This window comes from Ambystoma mexicanum, chromosome 8 (genome assembly GCF_040938575.1).
Source record: "Ambystoma mexicanum isolate Mex_15411 chromosome 8, UKY_AmexF1_1, whole genome shotgun sequence".
Taxonomy (NCBI): domain Eukaryota; kingdom Metazoa; phylum Chordata; class Amphibia; order Caudata; family Ambystomatidae; genus Ambystoma; species Ambystoma mexicanum.
The window spans coordinates 1,029,702,307-1,029,727,889 of NC_090929.1; the positions used below are offsets into that span (position 1 = coordinate 1,029,702,307).

Sequence of the window (25,583 nt, forward strand, 5' to 3'; positions counted from 1 at the left end):
ACTGTGTGTGTGTACCCATGCACAGCTACCTTCCAAAAGCGCTATTTCACCACCCGTGGACAAAGAGTAGCTTCCCAAAACCTGCAAGCCAATCGCCTTTTGACTGCGCCATCACCCTGCGTACCTTTGGAACTCCCTCTCCTACTCTAAATCCACCGCGGGGTTGTCTTGCTGCTAAAGTTCAGGGGAATCTTGAAGATAAAACCGATCTGGTAGGCCTATGACTTCGAAGGCACTGGCATCCCGCTCAGATGCTTCTCCTTCCAGGCATTACTCAGTCACACCACCTTAGGATGTTCACGGAAAGGCTGCATAACTCTGGCATGATCTGCTTACAAACAATCGTAATAAAACAAAAAAATTCTACTTCTATTGTGGATTGCGGAGCATTCATCAAAATGCCCGTTATTAAAACCGCCTTTCACTTTCAATTGGCAAGAGGGGTTAGTTGACTTGCCCGTGACTCATCGGCGCTGCCAGCAGCGGCGTATCCTTCTGTGTCAATAACGAATGTGTTAATTTTAACTTCCCAGCCCCCTGCTCCTTGCTGAAGCGAGAGGGTGGCTGCTTTATTCTGTACGAGCTGGGCGCTGCGTATAGATTAGTTACTGTAATGTGTGTGACCAGACCACTGCTGTAAAGTGAATTGCCTCTGGGCATTCATTCCGTGCTCAATTATTGTGTGCGCATCACCACAATGATTCACACACACTGCACTGGTGAGACACTTGTCAAGGGCGAGAACAATGCAATTGCATGACGCTCGTCTCGGCTGAATCAGCCTTGGGTACGAGGCTCTTACAGTTTGAGACCAACTCCATTCTATTTTTCTCTAAGAATCTTTCTGTGATTCTTCCCTTGGGGGTGGGGTGGGGGAACACAACCGTGAGTCGCATCCGCTCCCGGTTTAACTTCATGACATTGGGATTGAGTCTGAGTGCGAGAATAAAGTGGCAGCACGCAACAAAAGGCTGAAAGCACGAAGTAAAGAACGGGAAAAACAGGCGCCCTCTGGAGACCGGCTGAGTGCCCCCACACTACAGAGCTGGTTTCCTGAACAGGTGCACAGCCCCCACCCCCATGTACACTTATCTGTGGCGTGATGGAGATGCATTGCCAACTCATTCATATGCAGGGTTTGAACGTGAAATATGCCATATATCCACAGGCGGGCACCCTGGAAGGTTTACATGTGAGAGTGCCCGCCAGCACCGAGAATCCGACATGTTATCATATTGTCATTTGAAATGGTCCACCTCCACCTCCTGCAAACTTACTTGGTCAGCTGCTGCTAATGCCAAGTGCCGTGCGCGTCCATGCTGCTGGCCCGCTGCTCAAGGTGGCAGGTGAGGTATGTTCACAGCGGTGCTGTGGCAGTGCATGCCCCATGTGCGGCTGGCTGTGTGCAATTGTGGTGTAGTGTGCACCCAAATCATGCCTGGTGACAGCCAAGATCAAGGCCTAATATCCGAGAGTGAGTCGCGTCACATGACACGTGACCCCCTCTGGCGGCCCTGAGTCTGTGTGCAGGGCCGCAGGCAGAATTTTAATTGGCCCGCCCGCGCTCCACCGTGGCCCCCCAGCTCCAGGCACAAGTTTCTTTCAACTTTGCATGCAAGTGCAACAAATTTGTTGTTACTTTCTGCAAAGTTGAAAGCAACTTAAATGGAGAACTTGTGTGCTGCGGGCGCAACGTCTGCCTTTAGAACTTTTTTGAGTCTGCAGCTCGCTTGAGTCGCCTCACACAGCTTGGAGCACTGCTGGGCCTGGCTGACTTGCGCCAGGCCAGCGCCGTCGCCAGATGTCCATTGCAGACCTGTCCAGTTCGCAGGTTCCAAAGACTCGCCCAGGTCCATGGATTGCAAAGTCCTCAAACAGAAGGACCATACAAACAGCATGAGAAACCTGAAAATGACTTTACATAACCGCGTAGTCCTCCAGGACTGCACATAACTGATTAACAAACACGGGCACTCTTTTGGCCCACCATAAATGTACATACATTGAATAGTTGAATACAACTATAGGGGAAGGTTTCATTGGACAGCACTGCATGCAAGCCTTGTTTCTAAACACTCCGTCTGCGGTACAAGGCATTCCGAAATCCTTACATTTTGCATATTTACATAGCTGATAAGATAGCTCAGCTGGTTGAGCACTCGCTGTTGCAATCTGTGTGCGATCTGCAGGTTGCAGTTTCAAATCTCAGCAAGGGCACCTCAGACTTTCCTCCTACCGAGGTCGATACATGAGTACCAACTTCGGTTGGGTGATATTGCATATAAATATTTTCTGTGTGAGGCACTTTGACGAAAGCACTCTATAAATAACATATTGTCATTATAACGGTCCCTTTTGAGGGCTGTGATCGCCATAGTCAATTTGAAGCAGACGGTAGGGCGCTACACTGAATGCCAAAGTTTGTGAAATATCTTTGCAACCGACTGGACCAGTTATCAGGAGAAAGATAATTGGGTTGGTGTGGGGCCCAGTGCCCACAGCTGCACCCGCCTCTTTCTGGAATGCATGGCCGGTGTTGTTGACTCTAAGCAGGGGTCAGCAGGAGGGTGTGATAAGAATCCGGCGTTAACCACTGCCTGGCATCGATTGTGCTGGCATTGCAACAGCCCTTGTTAACTTGTCACTTTTCACGTGTTTACTGTCATGCTGTGTTTTTACCATGTCACACTGAATAGGTCTACTCGTAAACATTGCCTCGCTTTGTAAGTGTAGCCCATAGTTATTTAGTAGTAGCCCCAAGACATGCTCTCAAGGCAGGCCAATGACTGAGCCTGAGGCTGTGGCTGGCGGCCCTCTCCCTCTATGCATAAACAAATCATCAAAGCAAGGTAACTACGTGTGTGTGTTACCTTGCTTTGATGAATGCTGGGCCAGGGCCAGCCCAGCCCAGCCATGATCATTGCTGCGAGCTGCCTTGGAACGCGGCCCATTCAGTGCAGTGACAAAGAAAAAAAACATAATTCATTTTTTAAAAAATCACCTACAAAAAACGGCCCAGGGGTGGCTTGTTGAAAAACCGGCCCCCTCGTCCTCAAGGGCTTTCGGCCAGCGGCCGATTGGCCGATAGCTCCAGTCCAACCCTGAACCCACAGGATTCATATGGTTTGTCCATCTATCATTGAAGATCTACTTTGCGGGATCATGAACTTATTTAAAACATGAATATTTTTTTAATCCATATATGATGTAAACATGGTTTAAATGCACTAATTTGGACTAATTTTATTCAACATCTTCTTGGGAGATACTCGCAATCCCTTCATAGAAGGGTTGAGATCACGCGCTGTGCTTGCACCTTCAGCGAAATATGGGGCCACTTTGAAAAAATTCCAGGGCCACTTTTGGTTCCCAGTCCAGCCCTGTCTGGAAGTCGGATAAGGTCTAGGTCCTTGTAGCCCAGGCTGCTGTGCTGCTGCAGGAGTGGCTGACTGCAGAGCCGTGGAGATGGATGCAGTGCCCCTCCAGCTGCTGTCTGAATGCCCCCATTAACTGCCTTGGCTGCAGCTCCAGGGTGGGGAAGTTTTCAGGGCCATGGAAGGGGATGGTCACAGCCACGGCACCTGCTCCCAGCTCAGCACGTTGCAGTGCCCGCCTCCACCATCCTCGGACTCCTTCCGCCCGCCATCCGGGGTGGCGCTTCTGCTCTGTTCGCTATCAGCCATGGCGAGGAGCCAAACCGCTACGATTCACAGCTCGGGTGCTCCTCCAAGATTCCAGAATCTGTGCCCTGCTCCTCTTCTGCAGCTTCCTCCTGTTCCTGAAAATAGAAGTCCGTCATCAACAGCGGAATCGCCACAATCGGATGAAAGAAGACGCGTGCTGCACCTCTCTGCATGCACAGACCAGCACTGGGGCACATGCAGTTTCGGTGCCCAGACCCTCATACGCAGGCGCACAGCCCAGCGTCAACGTGCCGTTGGTGGTGGCTGCCGGCAGGAAGCCAATTCATTGAAACCACCCAGGCGGATTCACGCGACGCACACACTTATATCCTTCCATGCCAAAGAGGCCCTATGTCCAGAGGCCTACCGGGGGATATCCCAGTGTCCCGGTGGGCCAGTCCAGCCCCGAGCATACATCATGTCCACGTGACCTTGCGCTAGTGATTATTGCTACCACTTTGCGTTGCTGAGATGAGGGATTTCAAAACGGTCGCCACCGCCTGGATTGGGCGCACAAATCTTCAATGTGGGGATGCGATATACACTCTTATTGCGCCCTAACAAAGCGGTCAGCAGAATCTTTATAGTTGGTCTGGACAGTAACCGAATGCAAGTTCTGGATTTGCTACTTGGAGAACGTCATACGTTGTGTGCCTTCCTCCTTTATAATTCCAGCTTCCGGAATGATGCAACGATGGCTGCCAAGCCCCGTCTTAGCCGCCCCTCCCATGTTGTGGTGTGAGGGGAACAGTTTTTTCAGACCCAAACCACTGCATGTTCGTCTCGCACGTTGCAATGGACGGAACCGTGGCTTTGGAGAAGGGTTAACACCCCCTTGCACTTTTGGGGACTTTAGAGCTACCTATCACCTCGGCATGTCCCTTCATATTTCTCTCCATGTGAATGGGTGGTGGGCTAAAGTGGGCGTTTAGAGCCACTTCAAGGCCATGCAGCAAGTCTGTTAAATACGCCCACCCACGGATAGCAATGGGTTGTTTTTGTAAAACATTTCTTTTGCACCATCGTGGGGGACACCCGATTTCTTAGGACTGCACTGCTGGGATTATTGTGCACTTGTGTGTAAGTTTCATTGTATATTCAATGAAATAAGTTGACTTCAATTCCTCCTCGATGCTGGGCGGCAGAAGGAGAGTTTTAATGTAATCCCTAATTTGCATGCAGACAGACCCCTCTTGCCTACCTAGCCAATTAAACTTTAAAGGAAAAACCTGACTCTATGTAGTTTATTCCAGAATTTAACAATCTCGGTTTGTGGTAATATTTCAGCATGACAAAGTTACAAGTGCGGACAAAGCAAGCATTGGCATCGGCAATGCATCTGGATTTTAATTCGTAGAGGCGAAGGTTGTTTTGTAAAACTCCTAAAACGAACACATTTTTTTGTTTTCTTCTACATTTTCGCGGGCAGACCCGTTGGCTCTGTCATTGGGTCATGGTAGATTTGCCATGCAAGTTCCCAAAGCTCCCACTTTATAACGGCTGCCATATTGCAAAGCTGCCGGATTACACTGCGGCCTGGCTTATTTGCGTTCTAAAACTCTGGCTGACCAATGCCCACCATGCTTCAGAAATCAGCCAGGCCTTTTTTGCACTCCAATGAAGTCCTGTTTGGAGTAAACCGTGCTGATTTCTTACTGTAGATCGTGTTGTATTTTCACACGTTCATTTGGTGCATGTACAGTGTTCACAAACATGTGGGAGCCCCCCTACTGAGAAGGAACATGGCTAAAAATCTGTTCTGTGGGATGTTCCCCGCGGGAAAATCTGCAGCCATGTTTTAGCTTTCACACAGGAGAAATACCCATTTGCCTATCGGTGAGATCTCCCCCACAAGGGCAGTCCAGTGCCGAAATGCTAGGCGATTCTCCTCTGAGCAAGAGTACCATTGGCTAGCCTTGTTGGGCATCAGTGTGGTGAAGCCGAACGAACCCCCTATATAAAGATGTGTCCCACCTTGGTACAGCTTGTTCAGTAGAAGTATAATCTGCTTAAGCAAGAACAGCGCATGTCGCAGCTTTCATCCCACCCCCACTCCTGTCCTGCTGGCAGCTTTCTAAAACTGCATGAAAATAAGCTGTTGTAAAACACTAAACTGTAAGCAAACCTGTTCTACAATTTAACACACACACACATTCTCTATAATGCACTGGTACATGAAACGTTTCTGCTGAAAGGTGCGACAGACGGGATAAACTCGCCGCAACAAAAATATTCCCCCAATAATTAATGCATGATTTGTTATTTTATTATTTGGCACTCAAGGAAAAACATGCAGAATAGAAACATTTACACAGAACTTACACAGGCACAAGTAACCAAAGTTACAAAATGGAAAAGTTGATGGTGCTCACAGTTTTGACGTGCAATTGCTTATGTTTCTGCGCGTTTGTTGGGGGCATGCCAGTAACTCTCTTGGCGTAATGGAGTTTACAAAATAATGCTATTGCTAGAACCCAGGTTTGTTTGCACGGTTCACCCAAATTCAAGTTCCGATAACATGCCACACAGTCAATGTATTCCAAAGTAGCTTGCGTAGTTTTATTTTTATCCTCTGGGCTGTTGCGCGCTCTACAAATTCGAATAAATAAATCCAAGTATTCTTTGCAAAACTTTAACAACATTCTGAGTTACAGCAATTAATGGTCCTCAATAAGTTTCGGGGTCCAGGGCCACCTTCAGGAGGGTGTAAATGCGGTGTGGTTCAGAGGGAACAAGACTCTGGTGAGGATTGCAAGGTTTGTTTAATGAAACCTAATATTGAGTACATAGAGGGTTACTTCACCCTTTCTTCTTTCTCTTGTTCTCAGTGATGGTCCTTTTCCAGATGCACAAAGACCAATAATTCTCCTCTGGTCTTTCCTACGGGTCCTCTTGAGACTTCATCTGCCCAGGCCAGTGAGCAGCCTTCTCCGACATGGTCCAGATCCTATCATGTACGAAAGGGAATGGGAACAACCAGTTACTCCTCTTCAGTTGAATTTATATTACCGTCCCTTGGTTCCCACCAATCATCGTGTCCCTCCCTTTCTCCAATAGTTTCCCTCGATAACACACTCTCAGGACATGTGACCCGGGCTGCCATCCACTCCATGCCCTTGTTTCCCTTATGGGCTGTTACTCCTCCAACCTCTACCTTTGACGTTCTCTCGGGCATCGCCCATCTTTTGTTCGCTTGCCTTTTTTCTCCCCCTCGGGCCGGTAATGTCGGGAAAGGGGTAAGCGAACCTTGATGTTGACCTGTTCCCGAGGATTGCTGATTGGTTGCACGGGGGCCGAGGGTCCCATCTCACAGACATTCCATGCCTGGCCTGGCAATGTCCCACGTGCTGCTGTGCCTTCGTTGGGGCCCTGAAGTCGACCCCGCTGCGGATCTCTGAGCAACCGCTTTGCCACACAGGGACCTGCCAGGAAATACAACGAGAACGCAACACGGGTAAGGAGGTCGGGGACTGTCGGGACTGTGCCCGTCTGCTCAGAGAGAGTAAAGTGTAAAACCAACAGTAACTTGTCAGTAAATCACTAACACTTTAATTCTACATTCCGCACTTAACATTGCATAGCTCACAAACTTGTGTGTGGAGGGAATCTGGCATGTACACTGACAGTCAAAATGTTGGTCTGTTGCCAATTTTGATTATATACTTGTGATGCTGCCCCGTAAACATGGTCTTTCTTCCATGTCTTTAATAATCTAGACCTGCTTTTTTTGTTCTATCCTCTGGGGATTTCAAACACGGAGAACACAAGACTGGAGGTGGAGAAACTAGTTCAAGATGTCAGTGCCCTAATGAAACCCACTCCTAAATCACCATGATGTACTCTTGCTTCACACAGTGAATTTACACCAGCGGCACCCCAGTACGTACTGCTGCAACAGGTATACCCAAGTGTACATGTCCAATTCATTTTGGTCCACTTGGTGTGCCAAAAGCAATAAATGCATCTTTGCATCAATATAGAAATACATCTCTAATATGAGGGCGTGCGTTTCAGATTGACACCAGTCTGGTCGTTCATTTTGTTTCTCACATCATGTCTATGGGAACTGGTGTTGCGCAGTCTGTCGCTGCTAAAGACACAGTAGAACTCAGTTGGTTTATGTCGACTTGTATATGCAAAGGTGGACGTGGACCACAGGGTGACAGCCATTTTGGTTGCAGGTGGCAAATGGGCGCTTTGAAACACAATTCCTTGATGTGTAAACGCCTTACAAATGCCCAAATAATAAATCGAGACATGGCGTCTGGGAGGAGTTTTGAAAAGAATGACTTGAACTCAAATAACTGCAATACGTAGTGGTTGCCTATTGAGCACTGCCGTCTCCATTGATGTGGAGATGACCGCATCAAGAAGTGTTACTGGGCAGATCCAAAGTTAGGTGTGCATACCTCTTCTGTTTCTGGACTTTCCCTGCCATGCTGTCCATGACTGATGCATTCGTCCCTCATCTTGAGCTCCTGAGAATCGACCTGCTGTTTTGCTGTCCAAGTCGCCCACCACCCTTTCTGTAATTGAATTCAGTGGGCATTCATCAGCTGAGTCCTTTATTTTTTTTCCAGTGAGTGTCTATTAGACTGTTCATATATTGCATGTTTCTTATTTACATGGTTATTTAACGCCTCTCATCCCTCCCCTCTCTTCCATTCAAAGACATGTTGTAGCCTTGATTTGAGAAATTACTTGGCGTTTGCTTATTTACATGTATGTTACTAATCCCTCCAAGACACATAGTTGCATTCAAATGCTGTTTATTCCTCATTTGTCATGCCAACATCTAGGATGCATCTCTTTGAGCATTACTGCAAACGTTGATGGGGTTGAGTCTAACCCGCATCTTCAGCTTGTTCTTCATGTCCCATTTTATTTGGTGTCCCCATGGCTGTTGAATTAGCACAAAACCCTGGTGCAACTGCATACTTTCATTCCAAGCATTGCAACACTCATAGTGGTGGTGTGCAAAACATTTACCTTCTCCTGGCTTTCATGTTTGCAAGTGCCTGATGTCCTGCATGAGGTTCTGACTGGCTTTTGCCTGTGAATTTACACTTTGCTCTTTTGTGCCGGTGCATGGGCACAATACTGTGGGCCTCATTACAAGTTTGGTGGTGCAGTTAAAAAGTGGTGGTAATTCCGTTGCCAGCAGTTTTCCTGCACTGCCAAATTATACATTTTGGAAGAATACTGCGTTTTACCTGCAAAATTTGGCAGATTTACTGTGCGGTAATTCTGTCGGCTTTAAATCCGCCAACAATCCCCAGAGAGTACTATGGACTCCAAAAATGGTGAATTAACACCACTTGTAATCCTGGAGTAACTCCATAGGACCAAGCGGCGGTAACGTTAATTGAGTTTGGTGGTATTTTCGGTGGATCTCCTACCGGAATACCGCCAAACTCGTTATGAGGCCCTTTTTGCTGTGTGACTCTGCCTACTTGTGTTGTGACCCTGCCTACGTGTGTTGTGCTATTGTACCACTTTCTAACTGTGAAATCGATTTCGAAATGTGTACCAGAAGAACATGTGTTAACATTTCTGGTGACCACCCATTTCCAAGGTATTATCACACCTTCTACTGTGCGCCATTCCACTGCTTCGTTTGTACATAATCTTGGTGCATCATTTCCTTCCTCTCCACTACCAACTTGCAGTCTTGCTGCTGTCCTGGATTTTGTTTTTTCATTGTTGGAGGGGTCGCCTTCTTTCCAAGTGTGTGGGGGTGGGGGGTGATGTGAGCCTGTTTTATACAGTGGAGTATCTGTGACAACCTTGGATCTGCTGTGACTTGCCTTGTATAAAAGCAGATCTGCTAAACCTATTGTCTTACATTGTGTAAAGGTGGAGTATAGCTTACATCCAGTGTTGTGAATAATGAATGAATGATGCATATGAGATGACGAGCTGCCTATGTCGCATGGATTGTCATGGTCTGACAGTAGTGGAATGTCCCATAGCTTTCAGACCCTGCTTGGAAGAGGGGTGTGGTTGTGCGTGTGTCTACAATAGAAACACCACAAATGCACTTACTTGCAACGAGGAGATTCGGATGCTTTCCGGAATTTTATCCTGCTGACTGGCCCTTGTGCCTCATTGGACATTCAACCTTCTGCTCTAATGTTGAGTCTTGATATATAGAGCAGTCTCAGTGGAATTTACTCCATTGTAGACTTCATTTTAGCAATGCTGATAACTGGAGATGTTATTAAATTTAGCTAGATTTCAGGAGGAGAATGTATTAAGGGTAATGACCTTCCCCCAAAGTTTATCAAGAGGTGAATCCAATGGCCACAGGTTAGTGAAAGTCATTCTCCCAAGGTAACGCTCTGGAAATCTGCATGACCAGGTGAATCTATTCGCACCACTCTCGCGAGAATCGGGTCTATGATGGGGCACTTCAGAGACACTGCTCTCTCTGGACGTCTAGACTCTGTCTTCTAACGGGAGGTTGGAGGTCTCCACAGCTATTCGCCATAGTGATAATAGCAATATATGTTATGGAGTTGTAAATCAAGATAAGTAAATACACAATGTTGGTAACTTTGTAACTTTTAAGTGTGGTTGTGCAATCTTTAAGTACGTGTCTTAATATAAGGTACGCATTTTAATTGCACTAGCGCCTAAACTACAGGTTTAGCATAAGCCTGTATTAGTAATGTAAAATTGAATTGTTTACTTGCACAAAAGCATTGCTGAGTATTTAAGCTTTCAGTTTGATGCATTACATTTGGTAGCTGTCACTCTGAAGGTCCACGGAAAAATCTTGCTGGTACATTGCATCACTTTTTTTTTTTTTTTAAATACAGAGAACTTATTTTGGTTTTGCTTTCTACGTTTGAAGTCGAGAGTTTAGGATGCAGTAAAAAGTAGTCGTTACCTGTATCCTAACCGATGCGAGAAGGCCACTGATGAACCCCATGTGCTATTGAAAGATGCAGGCTCCCCCTGACCTCCCTTTACCGTGCATTCACTCCAGTACCTCTTTGTTCTGGGGGTCTTCGGCCGTTTTCACATTCCTTGCTCACATACTCGTACAGCTCCACCTAAGGCAGATGCAATACCCATGTACGGAAACCTGGAAATGTTGAGACTTGAGAAGTTATAGAGCAGAAAGGTTGAAAGAAGAGCATAACATAGAGATGTGCGACTGGAGTTTGTAAAAGGATTCATATAAATGTCCTTTAAAAAAGCATCTTGTGAGGAAAGAGATCGGTGATCGGCAAAGTCCACTTTTTTAAAAAACGTCTTTGTATTCAATTTAAAACCGAGTATGGGGAAGATGTCATATCGGCTTCCACCAGAGCAAAAATGACAATCCTGTATTTGCAATACAGCTATGCTATTTTAACCTCCATCTATACTCTTGCTCTCTCCCTGGTCAAGATGTCCATTGTCCCAAGACCTTAGTAATCAGTTGGCTCACAAGGAAGACAGGCAGCAAAGGGCCGGGGCAGCACCCCTGGCTGCCCTAGAGCTCTGGCAGCACCGCGTTCAACCTTTTCCCTCTGAGAGGGATGGGGGCCCCCTGCTGGGTTTGGGGAGGGTCAACTCTTTTTCTTTTCCGTCCAGGTAAGCGCACCCATGCATGCAAGGTCTGGTTTTTGTTGGGGCATCTGTGTGAACGTGGGACATGTGGTGTTTTGCGAGTGTTTCGGTCATTTCCCAGTGGGAAATATGGTGAAATAGTGTATATTTTGTCACATTTCCAACTTTGGAGTGAATTCTGGGTACGACATTCTAGCGTGATTAATGCAAGTTATGCCTCTTTGGATTGCCGCGGGTGTCTTCTATTCTGAAATGCATGGGGTTTCCGGTTTTCCTTGGTGGCTGTGACCCCCTAGGTCCAAATCTGTGCGTTGTCCACAAGTCCAAATACAATATGGATTTGGTCTTCCCAGGGTGTTTGGTGTACCAGTGGTTTAGCCTTTTCCCTTTGTGCCCAAGTCATTGCACCCGCCACATGTGAGGTACCATTTTCATCTGGACACATGTAGGAAGGTAGGACATGGGTTGGTGCCTTCACCATCTGGCCGGCCTCCCTTGGCCCTCCTCCTACGCTTACCTGCGTGGCTCAGAATCTCGGGGTCATCTTTGACTCCACTCTTTCTTTCTCCGCACACATCTGATGTTTCAAAAAAGTCAAACTTCCTACTGCACCTCCTTAGAGGCACTCTTCCTTTCCTCTCCTTCCCCCAGAAGCTCACTGTCTCCCAAGCTCTGGTTCTCTCTAGGTTGGACTACTGCAACAGCCTCTTTCTAAATCTTCCTGCCTACACTCTCCGCCCTTTACAACTAATCCAGAACAGGACTGCGAGACTTGTCCTTGGCCTTAAGCCCTGGGATCATATCTCTCCAGCTCTGAAATCCCTTCATTGCCTCCTAGTGGACGCAAGGATTACATTTAAAACCCCCTGCATTGTCTACAAGGCTTTCTGGGGCCTGGGTCCAAATTCCCTTCAACTTTCCCTCTGTAAATACCTCCTCTCTAGAGCCCTTCGTTCCTCTACCTCCAACTCCCTCGGTGTCAGTTGTTTTTCAAAGAAACAAGCAGGGGGCAGATCTGTCTTTGGCGGGGGCCTCCCTTTGTAACAGCCTCCCGGCTTCCTTGAAATTTGAAGAGAACCATCTCGGGTTCCGGAAGCACCTCAAGACCTTCCTCTTTGCTTCTGCCCCTCTTCTCCCCTGCTGATCTGTTCTATCTCACAGCATCATGCTCTTGGTCACCCTTTGTTCTTCGGGCCTATGTTCCTGCTCACCCTCCTACACTGCCTTTTGAGCCACCCTTTGCACTGGGATCTGTTATTTGTACCCATAAGGTTCCCCATTCTTCTCTTGCACTTATCAGATACACCCTATCTGACAAATCATACGCTTGCCTTTCCCTGCATTTATTATTTATTATTTATTTGCACTTGCACGTTCTTAATGTCACTGGGCCTAGTAAGATTGTTTTTTTTTTTTTGTTAGCCCTTGTTCCCCTCCCTTTGCTTGGTCACGCTCTGAAACACCTGTGTATGAGCGCGATATAAATAAAATATATCGGATCATGTTTGGTGGTTGTATGGTTGCAAATATCTAAAAACGTTGGGTTTTTTCCCATACATATTGGACTTTGGACATATTGGCCTTTGCTGGGCATTCTGGGTAATACATGCTAGCGTGATTCACACAAGTGAGACCTCTTTGGATTCCCATAGGTGTCGTCTTTTCGGAATTGCATGGGGTTCCCTGTTTCCTTGGTGACTGTGACACCCCAGGTCCAAATCTGTGGGTTGTCCACAAGGACAAATACAGTATGGTTTTGGTCTTCAAAGGGTGTTTGGTGTACCAGTGGTTTAGCCTTTTCCCTTTGCGCCCAGGTCATTGCACCCACACATGTGAGATACCCTTTTCAATGGGACACCTGTGGGAACGGGACCAGGTTAAACATTGTTTCCCATCCTTTTCTGTGGTTTCCCAATGGCTAATGCATACAAAATATTGTATTTTTCCAACTTTTCCTATTTGCTGTGCCTTCTGGCTAAAGCATTCTTCTGCGATCAACAAAATCAAGATGTGTTTGGATGTTCCTGTGTTTCTCCTTTCAAAACTGCATTGAGTTACCACCTTTCCTTGATGGTTGTGATGCCAGAGCCCTCTATGCATGTGCTTGCCGCAAGCCCAAGTATGCTGTTCACTGAGCATTTCCATACTGGCAGTTTAGCCCTTTTCCTTTAGCCCATTCCCGGGGACCCACACATGTGAGGTACCATTTTATCAGGACACCTGTGGCAACGTGAGAAGGTAATTAATGCACTGTTTGTGGAACATTTCAGCGTTTTCCCAGTAGGACATATCTCTTCCTGTATTTTGTCCAACTTTTTTGCAACTACTGTGAATTCTGGTTCGGAAATTCTTGCGCCAACAATGAATGCTGGGTATATCTCTGGAGGATTAGTTATAGATTTAAATCTGTTTCTCCACACCTGTATGTGTTTTGCTATATTTGAGTTCCCACATGTCTTCTTTTTGAAAATGCATGTGGTTACTTGTTTTCTTTTGTGGGAATAATTCCCCAGCCTTAAATCTAGGGGCTGTCCACAAGGTCCAATAAACACTTTGAGGTTTAGCTGATACTTTTTGGCCAGGGACAGTGCACCCACACGGACGTTTTCATGCATTTCCTACTGCGCTTTATTACGCAACCCTTTCATTTTCCCAAATGAGCCCTACATGCTTTAGACACTGTCCGCTTTTGTGACCTGTGCAAGACCCCTATCCTTCAATAGAGCACCCTTTCTTTTTTTTTTTAAAGCAATGTATGCTTGCCATTCTTCACCACATTGGTTTTCATTATTTTCAAATGCCATTTAGTTCATTTATACTGTGTACCATGGCTTGACTTTTTGGCTCGTGGTATTGCTTGTTATGTGTGATTTCCTAACATGAAAAGTCAGGGGAATATGCTGGTGCATTGCTTTTCTGAATATTCATGAAGCCTTTACCTAAGTGCAAACATGTCGAGCACATACTTTTTGTTTTTGTTTTTTGTCATTTTTGCAATTGTTAAATTATGGGTAAAAAGCTCTTGCCTGGTCTGCGCAAATGACCCCTTCTTGAACTTGAACTTGGACTTGTATCTACTTTTCAGAAATGTATGCCTTTCTGTGTTCCCGTTCAGCATTTCTACCCTCCTCCTCCATTCCTTGCACGCGTGTCCTATTTAAAAAGAAAAGGTGGACTAATCACCTACCCCTCTCAAAATGAAAAATTGTTTCCACTTAAACTGTTCTTGAAAGCTTGGAAAATGGCAAATTCCGATCTGCAAACCTTTCCGAGATCTTACAAAACAGGCGCCTTCGTACATTTTATTTTTCATTTTCTGAAAGAACACAAACGTTTGTCCTTTTTTGGTATTTTCTCACACCCCATCAAAAAAAACGACGAACCCTACATGTGGGAAGTAAGGGTGCACATTTGGGCTGGATATCACTAGTAACAAAAAGTTAAAAAGGATCGAATGCCAACATACCAAAATGTCCAGAAAGGGCTGAAAACTGGGAGGAAAAACCCTCAGCAGTAAGAGGTTAAATGTCAACTCACATTTGCTACCCCCAAGTCTTTCCAAGACACTCTCAGATCAACCTGGGCTACAAGTCGGAAGCCCATAAAGGGAGCCCTCTTGCCCCACCCCCTGAACACAGTGCCATTGTGGACATTTAAGATCTCCCATCATCCCCTTTCATGTGTCATACTAAGGTAGGCTCTTCAAACCCACAACAGTATGAATATTTGCAAAACCTCTGATAATGCTGACCCCAAGATTGAATAATCGTTCTTCAGGTGGAAGTGTATTCCATTTATGGAATTTTCTCAAGCCTCATATTTTGTCTTCTTTGAGAAGTGGTCACGGGTTCCCCACCCTTGTCTCTCCCTTCATTGAGGTTACTTCTGCTTTTCCTATATTCGATTTGCTGGAGGGCTTAATTCATCTCTTCCACATTGTGTGATCCTGAAATCCTCTTTCCCCAACTTCAAACATCATTGAGAAGACCCTGCATCTATATCTAACACCATGGCCATTAGCCAAGAGGCCAGGGGCTTAAGCACCCTTCTCTTATTGTGAATTGAGAGAGGTCTTGAAATGCAACTCTTTACACCCTCCTAGCACACTATTTCAGATGCGCACGCTTTCATTGGGATGTCAGTCTTCTGATAATAGTGACACTTGGCCACTATGCATCTTTTGATCTTTTTTTCCTGGCATCTCCCCTGGGGTCCCTGTACAGTTGAAAACACTTTCCCCTCTTTTGATCTTTAAGAGTGCATTGATTAATTTCTTTGACTTTTTGCTCCCTGTCACTAGGACGAGGGGCGTCTCCTTCCTTCAGCAGCATCCCCGTTATTCTGAGGTTGAAGTGTCTTGCTTCATTGCCAGCTCTGTTTCTGTTATCTCCAAGTCATTTCATTTGTGCCTTGAACATCTTCAGGGGTTGGTTTTTCTCAAGGGCCTCAACTCTGCCCTCAACTTTTTCAACCCTGAGTTTGATCTTTTATAGACCTCTCAATATTGGAACGAAGAGCTTGTAATTTCTGAAAGTAGATCTATACAGTTCTTTCTTTGTCACCAGATTATAATCTGCTTTGGGGACGGTCTCCTTTCCCCTCCCATCTTCGGCTCTGGCCCAGTTGCCTAAAACCGCTGGGGGCTGTATGCTTAGCTACATGAGTGTAACTTCCACTTATGACCCACATTTTTATTTTTTTCTGTGTTCTCCACAAAATTCATGTGCAAGTGTTTATTGGATCCTCTGTCTCATAATCTATCTGCTACTGCCATTTACTCCACCACTCTCTGCTGTGTCTTCAGTCACACGTTTCTGAGTTGCTCAGTGGGCAAGCTGAAGGCGCACTTTAGAAGCCTCATCTTGGGAAAGTAAGGAAGGCGCAAGTCCCTCTGTCCCACCAGAAGGGTCTCACTTAACCTCCCTGGCTTTAGCATCAACTCGTGTGCTCGTCCTGCTGTTGCTCCCAGTGCACACTCATAAACTAGGGCCTCAGACGGTCTACAGTGCGTCAGGGCCACGGGGGTGCGTAGACACTGCACGCAACAGATTGCATGGCCGGTGATGTCTCCTGGCATGCCTACCCACTTCTGCTGAACTCCCAGGGCCTCACTCCTCCCGGTCTGGCACCGTTAAGTCAAGCCACCCAGTTGCAGGTCCCCTTTAGCTCCCTGGTGCCATGCCCCGTGTTCTCCTCGCACCCAGGAAGCTTGTTTCAGAACACTGGCTGGGTTTGATCACCCTGCTCTCCAGTATCCTGTCCCCGAAAGCCTTTGCGTGAGTCAGCATTTACTATGCTGAGTGGTCTTCTCCGTGCCAGGCCTCTGCCCAGCTACGCTCACCCGTTGTGTGGAGGAGTCCAAAACCTTCAAGACTTCAGCCTACAATGCCTAGGTGGTTGGGGGTCATCCGAGCCCACTGACGATGTAAATCAGCCTGCATTAACAGTGCTGCAGTAAAGCTCCTTTTAACAGGCTATGTAGCCTGTGCTGGCAGTGTCTTTGAAGTCTGCAGGTTCTGGGAGCTAGTGACACAGGCATTGAACTCATTTGTGTGTGGTCTGTGTCATTTTAATCAACCAATTCAAATCCGTTAAGAACTCGTCGTTACGATCCCTCCACTGGGAAAGTGTTTGATCTGCAGGTCGCAGGTTCAAATCCTGGCAAGGCCAACTCAGTCTAACTTCTTTCAGAGGTCGATAAATGAGTACCAATTTCGATTGGGTAATAATAATGTATGTAAAATATGTCCTATGTCATGCGGTTAGATTAAAGCGCTATATAAAAACCAAATTATTATTATTGTGTTAATGGGAAAGGAGCATAAAAAAAGTGGTGAAGAGGTATATGAAAGGGGAGAGGTATGGAGAGTGGATATGGGGAGTTAACTCGCCATAAAAAAATAAAATAAAAAAAAAACAGATCAATTGTCAAACAATAAAGGGCCAATCTACAGCCCATTCCCAAATCAAGAGCTATTTACATTTAGGACCTGTAATCGACGGTGGCCTTGGAACCAAAAGTGGCCCTGGGTTTTTCACGGTCGGTCCCTATTACACTGCAAGCAAGCCCAACCACTCGGAGCACTATGCGAGGATCATGATGGGGGTGGGGGGGCGGAGAGGGGGGGTGCTTTTCCACAAAACATCTGGAAAACATGGGCTCAATTAGTTCATTGTAAATCACATTTGTCCCTGAATATGGCTTTCAAGTAGTTCAACGTAACAAAAAACTGACCCATAGGAGCGAGGAGTAACCTGCACAAAGCATTGCAAATTACTTACTTCAAAGGGATGTGGAGGGTGAGGGGTGCATGGTGGCTACGGTAAGTGGAGCAGGAAACCATAGTACCCATCATCCGAATTAGGCAAATGGTGCAGAGGCTCACCTGGGAATCTCCATAGCCCAAGCCGCCACCAATGCCTTGTAACCTTTTGCGTTCACTGCAGAAAGGCAACACCTGAACACGGCTCTGTAATGAGACCAAACGCTTCTGCTGAAGGCAGAACACGAATCGGGGCGGGTGACGTCATAAACGAGGCCCTGGCGAATACCGGGAGATTGTGACCTCAGCTCAGAGTTCCCGTGAAAACATTACCGCTCTCGATAGATTAGCGCCCGCGGATTAGCCTTCTAAACAGAAGCCTCCTCGCAGCAGAGCCCAGACCCTACAACTGCTGTCCTTATTACAAACGAAAACCGGGCGGGGGGAGGGGGGGCAACTGCTGCGTTAGCAGGATCAAATGTAGAATGGCACCTCGCCGGCTTCAGGGGCAAAGACTGCAACGACAATCACGAATGAATGGAGTGGAGAGATTGCAGGTACCCCAGCCGAAGGAAAGCCCCTAGGGGACTGCGGCAATAGCCTGAAAGCTTTTGGCTCAAATATCGGGAAACCAGGCGAGTTTATGTTGCAGCTACCATAACGGAAGGGAAGCCAGCCAGGCAATCGCAGTGAGACTAGGGAAGGAGACACCTGTAGCAACTGGAATATCAGTAGGCGAGCGAGACTGGAGACGCCGGCAGACTAAAAGTAGATTGCTGGCAGACCGCTGCAGTATTTGAAGAAGCGACAACCAATTTCTGGAGGACAACAAGTGGAAGATTGCACCTAGAGAGTCAGGAAGGCGACCTCTGTAACTATAGTTTCTGGAGGAGAGACTACAGCATCAGAACAGATGGACAATGGCCTAAATTTCCGCTATCGACAGGCTAAAACTGGTAGAAGCAGCAACTTGAAGTGATGGGAGTGAATGGACCAATGCAACTGTAGGAGCAGGAGACCGAGTGATCCCAGTGGCCAGAGTGTAAGGGCTTCCTCTTGGAGTCGGTCTGTGGATGCCTTTCGGATTTCAAGTGCTGGCTTAGGATCAGGCAGAGATGCACCATACAGGGACCGAGATGCACCGACGGATGTGGGACAAGAGAGGACCACTGGTGCTCAAAATGTGCATGGGCGACAGCCTCTCTCCACAGGTAGGGCAAGCACGTTGTTCTGCACACTAGAATGAATATAGTTTGCTATGGAGTGGGATGTTATGCTTCCTATTAAGTGCTGCGGGTCCAAAGGGAACTGGCAATGCATAGTTTCTGCAGTCGGACTATGCGAATAGGGCAGTGTGCACAAATTACTGTGCAATCGCAAAGTGGCAAAGCATCTAATGTGTACAGGAGCCTGATTGATAATGACTGACAATATTGTATTTCTTTACTAACGTCGTGTTTCTTGTCCCATGCTCGTTCTTTAGATTTTCTAGTGACAGGGTTTGTTGGGGGGGCAAGGGGGAAGAGGCACAGAATCGCACGATCCACACTAAAGCTGAGACGCGACGATGGCAGGGTTCAATTGCTGTGGTTCGAGCTCTACTACCTGGCTGCTCAGGAGCAGTTCCTTGCTAGGTGGTTGTCGGATGAAGGGATGTTGGACACCTCGCTAATGTATGGTGCTATAAGACGATTGTCCTTAAGTAGGCTTTGTGGATTGTGGATAGCTGCCTCCTGTGTAAGCCGTTTATGCTGGACTTGAGGAGAAGAGTATGGCATAGTATAGACAGAATCCTTGGCATAAGCAATCCATACTCCCGAACTTGCCATTGTCGGCTAGCTTGTGCCGGGATAAGTGTAGTTTGTCACAATTTTGACGATAGGAGGGGGTGGGCCTTGTCACTTGGGTGGGATCTTTTCAAAGAAGCAATGTTTAGGGATTTCTCATAGATAGTTGATAAATATGGACTTCATAAAGGTCAATTCTTGGTTTACTTGAGGCTCACTAACTTTGCTAAGGTGCATTGTCCTGTTTGGCCTGAAGAGCCCAAATGCACCAACATACTGTACACATTATACGACCTGGAGTATGGGTGGAAGCCCGTTACACGCTTATATCGAGTCTGACAGTGAGTGTAAGTTTACCTGTCTCGCGCATTAAAGGCTGAATGGGAGGCTGATCTGTAATGCGAATTTGATAAGCAGTGGGACACTGCACTACTATTTACCAGGAAAGTATCTAGGAATTCCCGCTTTCAACTTCACACATGACCCCTCAGAAGATTGTATACTTCAATAAGCAACCGTCCACTGGGTGCCTGTGGTGTGGTGGGGAACGTGCAAACTTCCTGCATAATTTTTGGCTCTGTCCGAAGGTGCGTACCTTTTTTGGCTCAACATCCAGCAGGTACTGGCGGTGGCAGGAGCGAGTAGATACAAGTGGACCCCCACAGCCAGATAAGGCCAGACATGTGGTTAAACAAATGGACTGGATAAGCAGAGAATTGCTATGTTTTGGAGGAACAGTGCAGGCCCTAGCTATGCTGTGTGGTCGAGGGTTTTACTGAAGTAGTCCACTGCTGAAACGGGGGAATGGTACAGGGCCTTGCAGAAAGGTGTGACAAACCCATTTTGTAAGGGTTTGACAGAGGGGTGGGCCAAAGTGGAGAACAGTGTTGAAGGGAAGAAATGCACATTAATATTGCATGAATTGGCAGAGAATCCGTGGGGCGTTACCAGAGGTGATAGATTGCAGGGTTCGAAATTGAGTAGAGCTAGGAGCTATTTAGCTCCTGCTTGTAGCATAGAAGAGCCTGGTTAGCTTGACGCCAACAGCTACCAGGAGCTACCTTTTGGCCCCTGTGGCCAACTGATGCTGAACAAACACACCTATGTGAATTTAACAGAGTTGGGGACAATATATAAATAAACATTAGCACATATCTAGCATGTCATTTAAAGCATAAGGGCTAGCAAATAATGGACAAAATGATATGTTTGCATCTTATGTTTAAGTTTAGATAAGTGGAACACTGTCTACTAACTCATTGTTCCTCAGTGGTAGCTCCTGGTCACTGGTTAATGCTGGATACCCAGGAGCTGCTTTTAGCTCGTGCTTATCCAGTCTTAATTTCGATCCCTGACTGATTGGTACGTCCCATAGTAGTCAGAAACCAGTTAGTTGAACTTGCCCATAAGGGTCACTTGGGAAGAGCACTTGTGTTTTGTTTTTCTTTTTAATAAGGTTACGCAAGTCATACTGGCGGCCGGCCATGGAGAGCGATGCATATCGAATGGTCAGACTGTGAGCCATTAGTGATAAGAGCCAAGTGTCGAGGCAACAAACCATGCACCTTGTTGAAGTACCAGATAAAGTGTGGTGCAAGATGGCTCTGGACATCATGGGTCAGTTTGAGGTTTAAGGGGCGGATGTCGCATATCTTCTCTTACAGTTGTATTATACATGCAGGTGGATAGAGGTTGCATCTGTACAATCTGTGACTACAGGCAGGGTTCTAGATTTCTTGCAGAGGGGTTTTGATAGCGAAGGAGTGCCAGAGGGCATTGTTACGGACAATGGAGTGCAATTTGTGTTGTGTGCAATGTCAACTTTTCTAAAGGAAAGAAAGAATGTGAATATGAATCAGTGCGCCTAGCCTGTATGCAAATAGTTATTTATATAAATGAAGTTCCTGAGCTGCAAACACCCAACACAGACTGTTATTCACTAAACAGTCTTTTCAAATGTTTAGTTTAGACTATAGGTAGCTGGGTAATATGCGCCTATCCTTAATTTTGAATGAAACGCTAATTCAAAGATACCTTTGTACCACATATGTTTATTTAGCAAACTGCATCTATCTCGCATATTTACATTGGTGCCAACATTATCCAATTGGGGCACGTGCTTATGTTTCTCCCAATTATGGGCTTTCTCAAGGCAAAACAACTTTTTTTTTAAACTCTCATTCAAAGTTTGTTATATCAAAACATAAATATCGTTCAATCCTCATCCATAATCACTCAACGAGTGTCTTTGACAAATATATCAACCATTGGTTTTTATAGCAATAGATTCATTTTTCATCTTCCAATTTGTACATATACCATTGTTCCTTCACAATGAGTCTTTGTCAAAAGTTCTGTCTAACTATAACCTTAATCTATTCCTTGTATCATATTAAAAGGAAACGACTTCTATATTTGTTACATGTTAGACCCATGTGTCTGAACATCTTGTACAGTTGCATCTGTTACAACATGTGTTGATCCAAATATCGTGCGCTAGTTTTCCATGCACATTTTTTCATTGTGATCCTGTTTTTAGGAGTCTTATCGGAAAGATTAGTTTGGGTGGTTCCTTAGTTTGCAAGTCTTTGGATGGTTATCCCATTCCTGAAATCTTTCTGATGGGGCTAAAAGGGGTGAGCATCGGGGGCATGGTGAGCTGATGATGATCCAAATGATTTTACGAGAAAGAGCAGTAGAGCTGCATGTGACTGACGTCAAGGCGAGGATGGGATGCAGAGGACATAAGGTGGGGAAAGGGAAATGTGGTGGCCAACAAAGTAGTTGGAGCAGCTACTGAAGGGGCACATGAGGTAGTGCAAGGGGCAGAACATGCTGATGTGTCTTGCTTTTGCAGGACAAAACGTGGGCGAGGTGAAGGGCACCAGATGTTCTGGAAGAGTCAAACGGTTACAAAAGAAGTTGAAGGAATCTTTGTTGTCTGAGATATTAGTTGTATTTTTCCGTTACTTATATTGTTTTCTATTTTCTTCTTATTTTCCTTTTTATTTTTTCAGAAATGGAAGGGAGGAAGGATGGTGTTCTAGTCTGATACGTGGGTTATATTGCAACATACTTCTAATGTTCAGTGCATGTTCAAAAATGTTTACTTGGGAACTGTACCGTGTGTTCCGTGAAACCTCTTCAGTGTTCTTTGTTTGGTTAGTGTTTGAGCAGGTGACCATGGGTGATGTAATAAACGTACCTCAGTTCACACCGGTATCCATGTGATCCCTGCCGCATATTGTGGCCTTTTGCTTAGATTGGCAGATGACCCTGTTTCACAGGTCCCAATGTCTACACACAGCTCTTGGGTGTATGGTTCAGTGAAGTACTCTTTTAATACTGAGTAGCTGCTCCCTTCAGGTATCATTTTGATGCCCTGCAAACGTTTGCACATTGGCACACAGAGAACCAGTCCAGTCAGTTGTTGTGAAGGTTGTTCTCAATGCATTGTGTGCCACCATTTGACTTCCGGTAGGGAATTGTGCCATGTGGGCAGGTTTGTAACAGTGGCTGCCGGGCACCCTTAGTATTTGACTTGCTTCAGTGCTGGTCCAATACTGGCTCTTCCAATCAGTTGCGTCTGGAGCAGCTCATTTCCCGCTTTGTCGGTATGGAAAAATTAGACCGTAGCTCAAGATAAGTTCAGGAAATGGCTGTGTATTGAAGAATCTGTGCGTCAGCAGACACTACCCATGTCTCGATCTGCTCATACAACAGACCACCCTGAAACTAGAATTCCATTCACCTATACACCCTTGCTTGCGACTACGCCCACTTGCATCCATCCAGGCGTTCTCTAACACAAGCGGGTAACCAGGTTTGTACTTGATAAGCTACTATTAGTAGTAGGGAAGAGTACTTGAAGGATTGGAACTGGTATTTGTGGAACATTGTCTTGATTACACCCTTGGCTGCACAAACTCTCCCCACAATAGTCAAAGTAAATGTGATTGAAGAAACCCATTGGATGAATGATTACTGCCAGAAATTATGTAAAATTTGGAAGTGAATTCCAAGGCTCAGTAGAATACCGTGAGGTATGCACAGTCTAGCAGGTCAAATAAAATGTTAAATGAATAGTATCAACGGTGCAACGTCCTTATATCGCGGGACGTTTTTTCGCTGGGTTTTTTACCGCGAATTTTTTATCGGGAAAAAAAACATTGAATTCTTTTTGGGGGGGTTACAAAATTATATATATGGGGTGTGGGGTTTTGGTAATGGATATAAACTGAAAGAGAATGGGGGTTGGGGAGGGGCCCCAAAAATTAATGAAAGAATTTGATTGTTTTTTTCGAGAAAAAATTCGGGGTAAAAAACATCCCGCGATGAAATGACATGGAACCGTATCAACATAGATGGTTATGCACCCAGGCATGGACATTACTGATGGCTACAATGTTAGTTCCATAATAGTGCATTACATTTTCTCCAGGTTATCTAAAAGATCAGTGGCATCGGTTCAACAAAGTTGCCATCTCCTCTGCTGATTTGCCTTTTCAAGGACAGACCCAGAGATCGGAATCTTACATCCTCTCAAGTTCATAGCGCTCATTGTACAGCTCACATATGTAAACCCCTGTTCAAAGGATGAGTAGAGGCAGCATTTTCTGTTTGTCTGCCATTCATGTTTGTTAGGACTGATTTTCTATATTCTGGCCTGGTGGACAGATGTATAGAAGGCCAACCTATATTGTGCCAGGAACAACTCTGGGAAGCTTTAGCCAAACAGTTTTGGTAGCAGTGACAGGCGGTTTAGTTTAAGTTCTTCAGAGGGGGTAAGCTTGTAAAGGGTACACAATGAGGTCACACAATGGAAATCACAGATTACACTTAGACAGGATGTATAAAAATGCAGTTATTTATGGCCAAAACACACTATGAAAAATGACTACTAGCAAGTAGTTATCACACAACACTATCAAACTAAGTACATATATACATTCACTTTGTTATAGGGCATAATGCACATCACAAACTCATGCAAAGGAAAGGTTAGAATAGTATTATACACACCAGGCCCACAGAGAGGATCCCTAACTAAAATTGTCCGGCCCTAAGTTGTATGGGGCCTTTTGCCCAATAGTTCAGGTAAAAGTTCCACAGAAGTTGTGAAGCAGGAAAAAATGCAAGTAGCATCTGTGGGGTCCAGTGAAGGGTTCTTAGGGTTAGGATACAAGTTAGCCCAAAAGTAGCCCCAACATTCAGATGTCTTGCGCAAGCAAGCAATGGCAAAGCCAATAATGTTAGAATTCAGGTTTGTTATAAGTCCATTGACTTATAATGGGAGTATAGGGGTAGGCTAGAAGCTCTGTAATTTACCCCCCCTATTCCGATTCTTCCCCAGACTTGAGGGTCCGACGTTGCATTTCCTGCTGAAAGTGGCAGTCCTTGATTCACAGGGGTTGCAGGTTCAAGCTGATCCCCGGTTGGTGTCTTTCACTGTTGCAAGGACTCTGGATTGAAGAATGCAGAAAAACTCTATGCGGGACCCCTCTCAGGACTGGACACGGGTCAGGTAAGCTATTTCGGACAGTGGTCACTGCAGCACGGCGATGCAAAAGGCTCAGCAGCAGCTGTCAGACTTTCCCTCCTATCTCATGTCCCCTCAATGGTACGACACCAACATTTCACAGGAGGTAGTCTCGTACGGTCAGCTGAGCATCCCCCAAGTTTCAGGCCGAAACTCGGTACGATGGCGCCGGCAGCACAGTAGCCCAAAACCAAAGCTGGTCAGCCACTGGACGGTTCCAGGGCACTTACGAAGGCTTCATTTGGCAGGGCACCAAGCAGACGTCAGGAATGGATGGTCCCTCCACTCCAAGGGTTGCAGCTTCTTCGCAGGACTGCTAAAGATCACAAGCAAGACGGGGCTCCTCCAGGACAGCAGCAGAAGTTGGATGCCAGGCCTCCTTCAGTCGGGTCTCTGGTTTCTTCGCTGGTTTCACTGCTGGACAGGATACTTGGCTCCTTCAGGTTTTTCCAGGATCTCAGAAGAATGGCTGCAGGGATCCTCGTCTTATCCTAAAAGCCATGTAAGAGCTGAAACTCCCACTTGCCAAAAGCAGGACTAGCCCCCCCGGAGCCCAGCAGTGGACCACTGGTGGGAACTTTCATGCATACCACTTGGACACACTGAAACCAGTTTGTGGATTGGGACCAGATGGTCCCAGCTCACATCCTGGCAAACAGTCGTCCAGTAGCTTGCCAAAAGCTTCTTTCCCCGGCAATGGAAGTCCTTTTAGGGATTTTCTTGGCCTTTCAGGCCAGGAAGAAGACTAAAG

General features: G+C 46.1%; 1 protein-coding gene across 4 annotated transcripts in view; it reads left to right on the forward strand.

Moving 5' to 3' along the window:
* SAMD8 (sterile alpha motif domain containing 8) overlaps nt 1–25,583 on the forward strand; it is a 477,816-nt gene that overhangs the window by 205,072 nt on the left and 247,161 nt on the right. Inside the window, exon 1 of one of the 4 annotated variants that reach the window (XM_069610974.1) lies at nt 17,855–18,717. The exons of the other annotated variants lie outside the window; for them this stretch is intronic. Within the exon in view, the coding sequence (XP_069467075.1) occupies nt 18,622–18,717 (96 nt within the window). The 5' untranslated portion in view covers nt 17,855–18,621. Of the gene's footprint in view, nt 1–17,854; nt 18,718–25,583 lie in introns of those variants that run through there. 4 annotated transcript variants of the gene reach the window in all.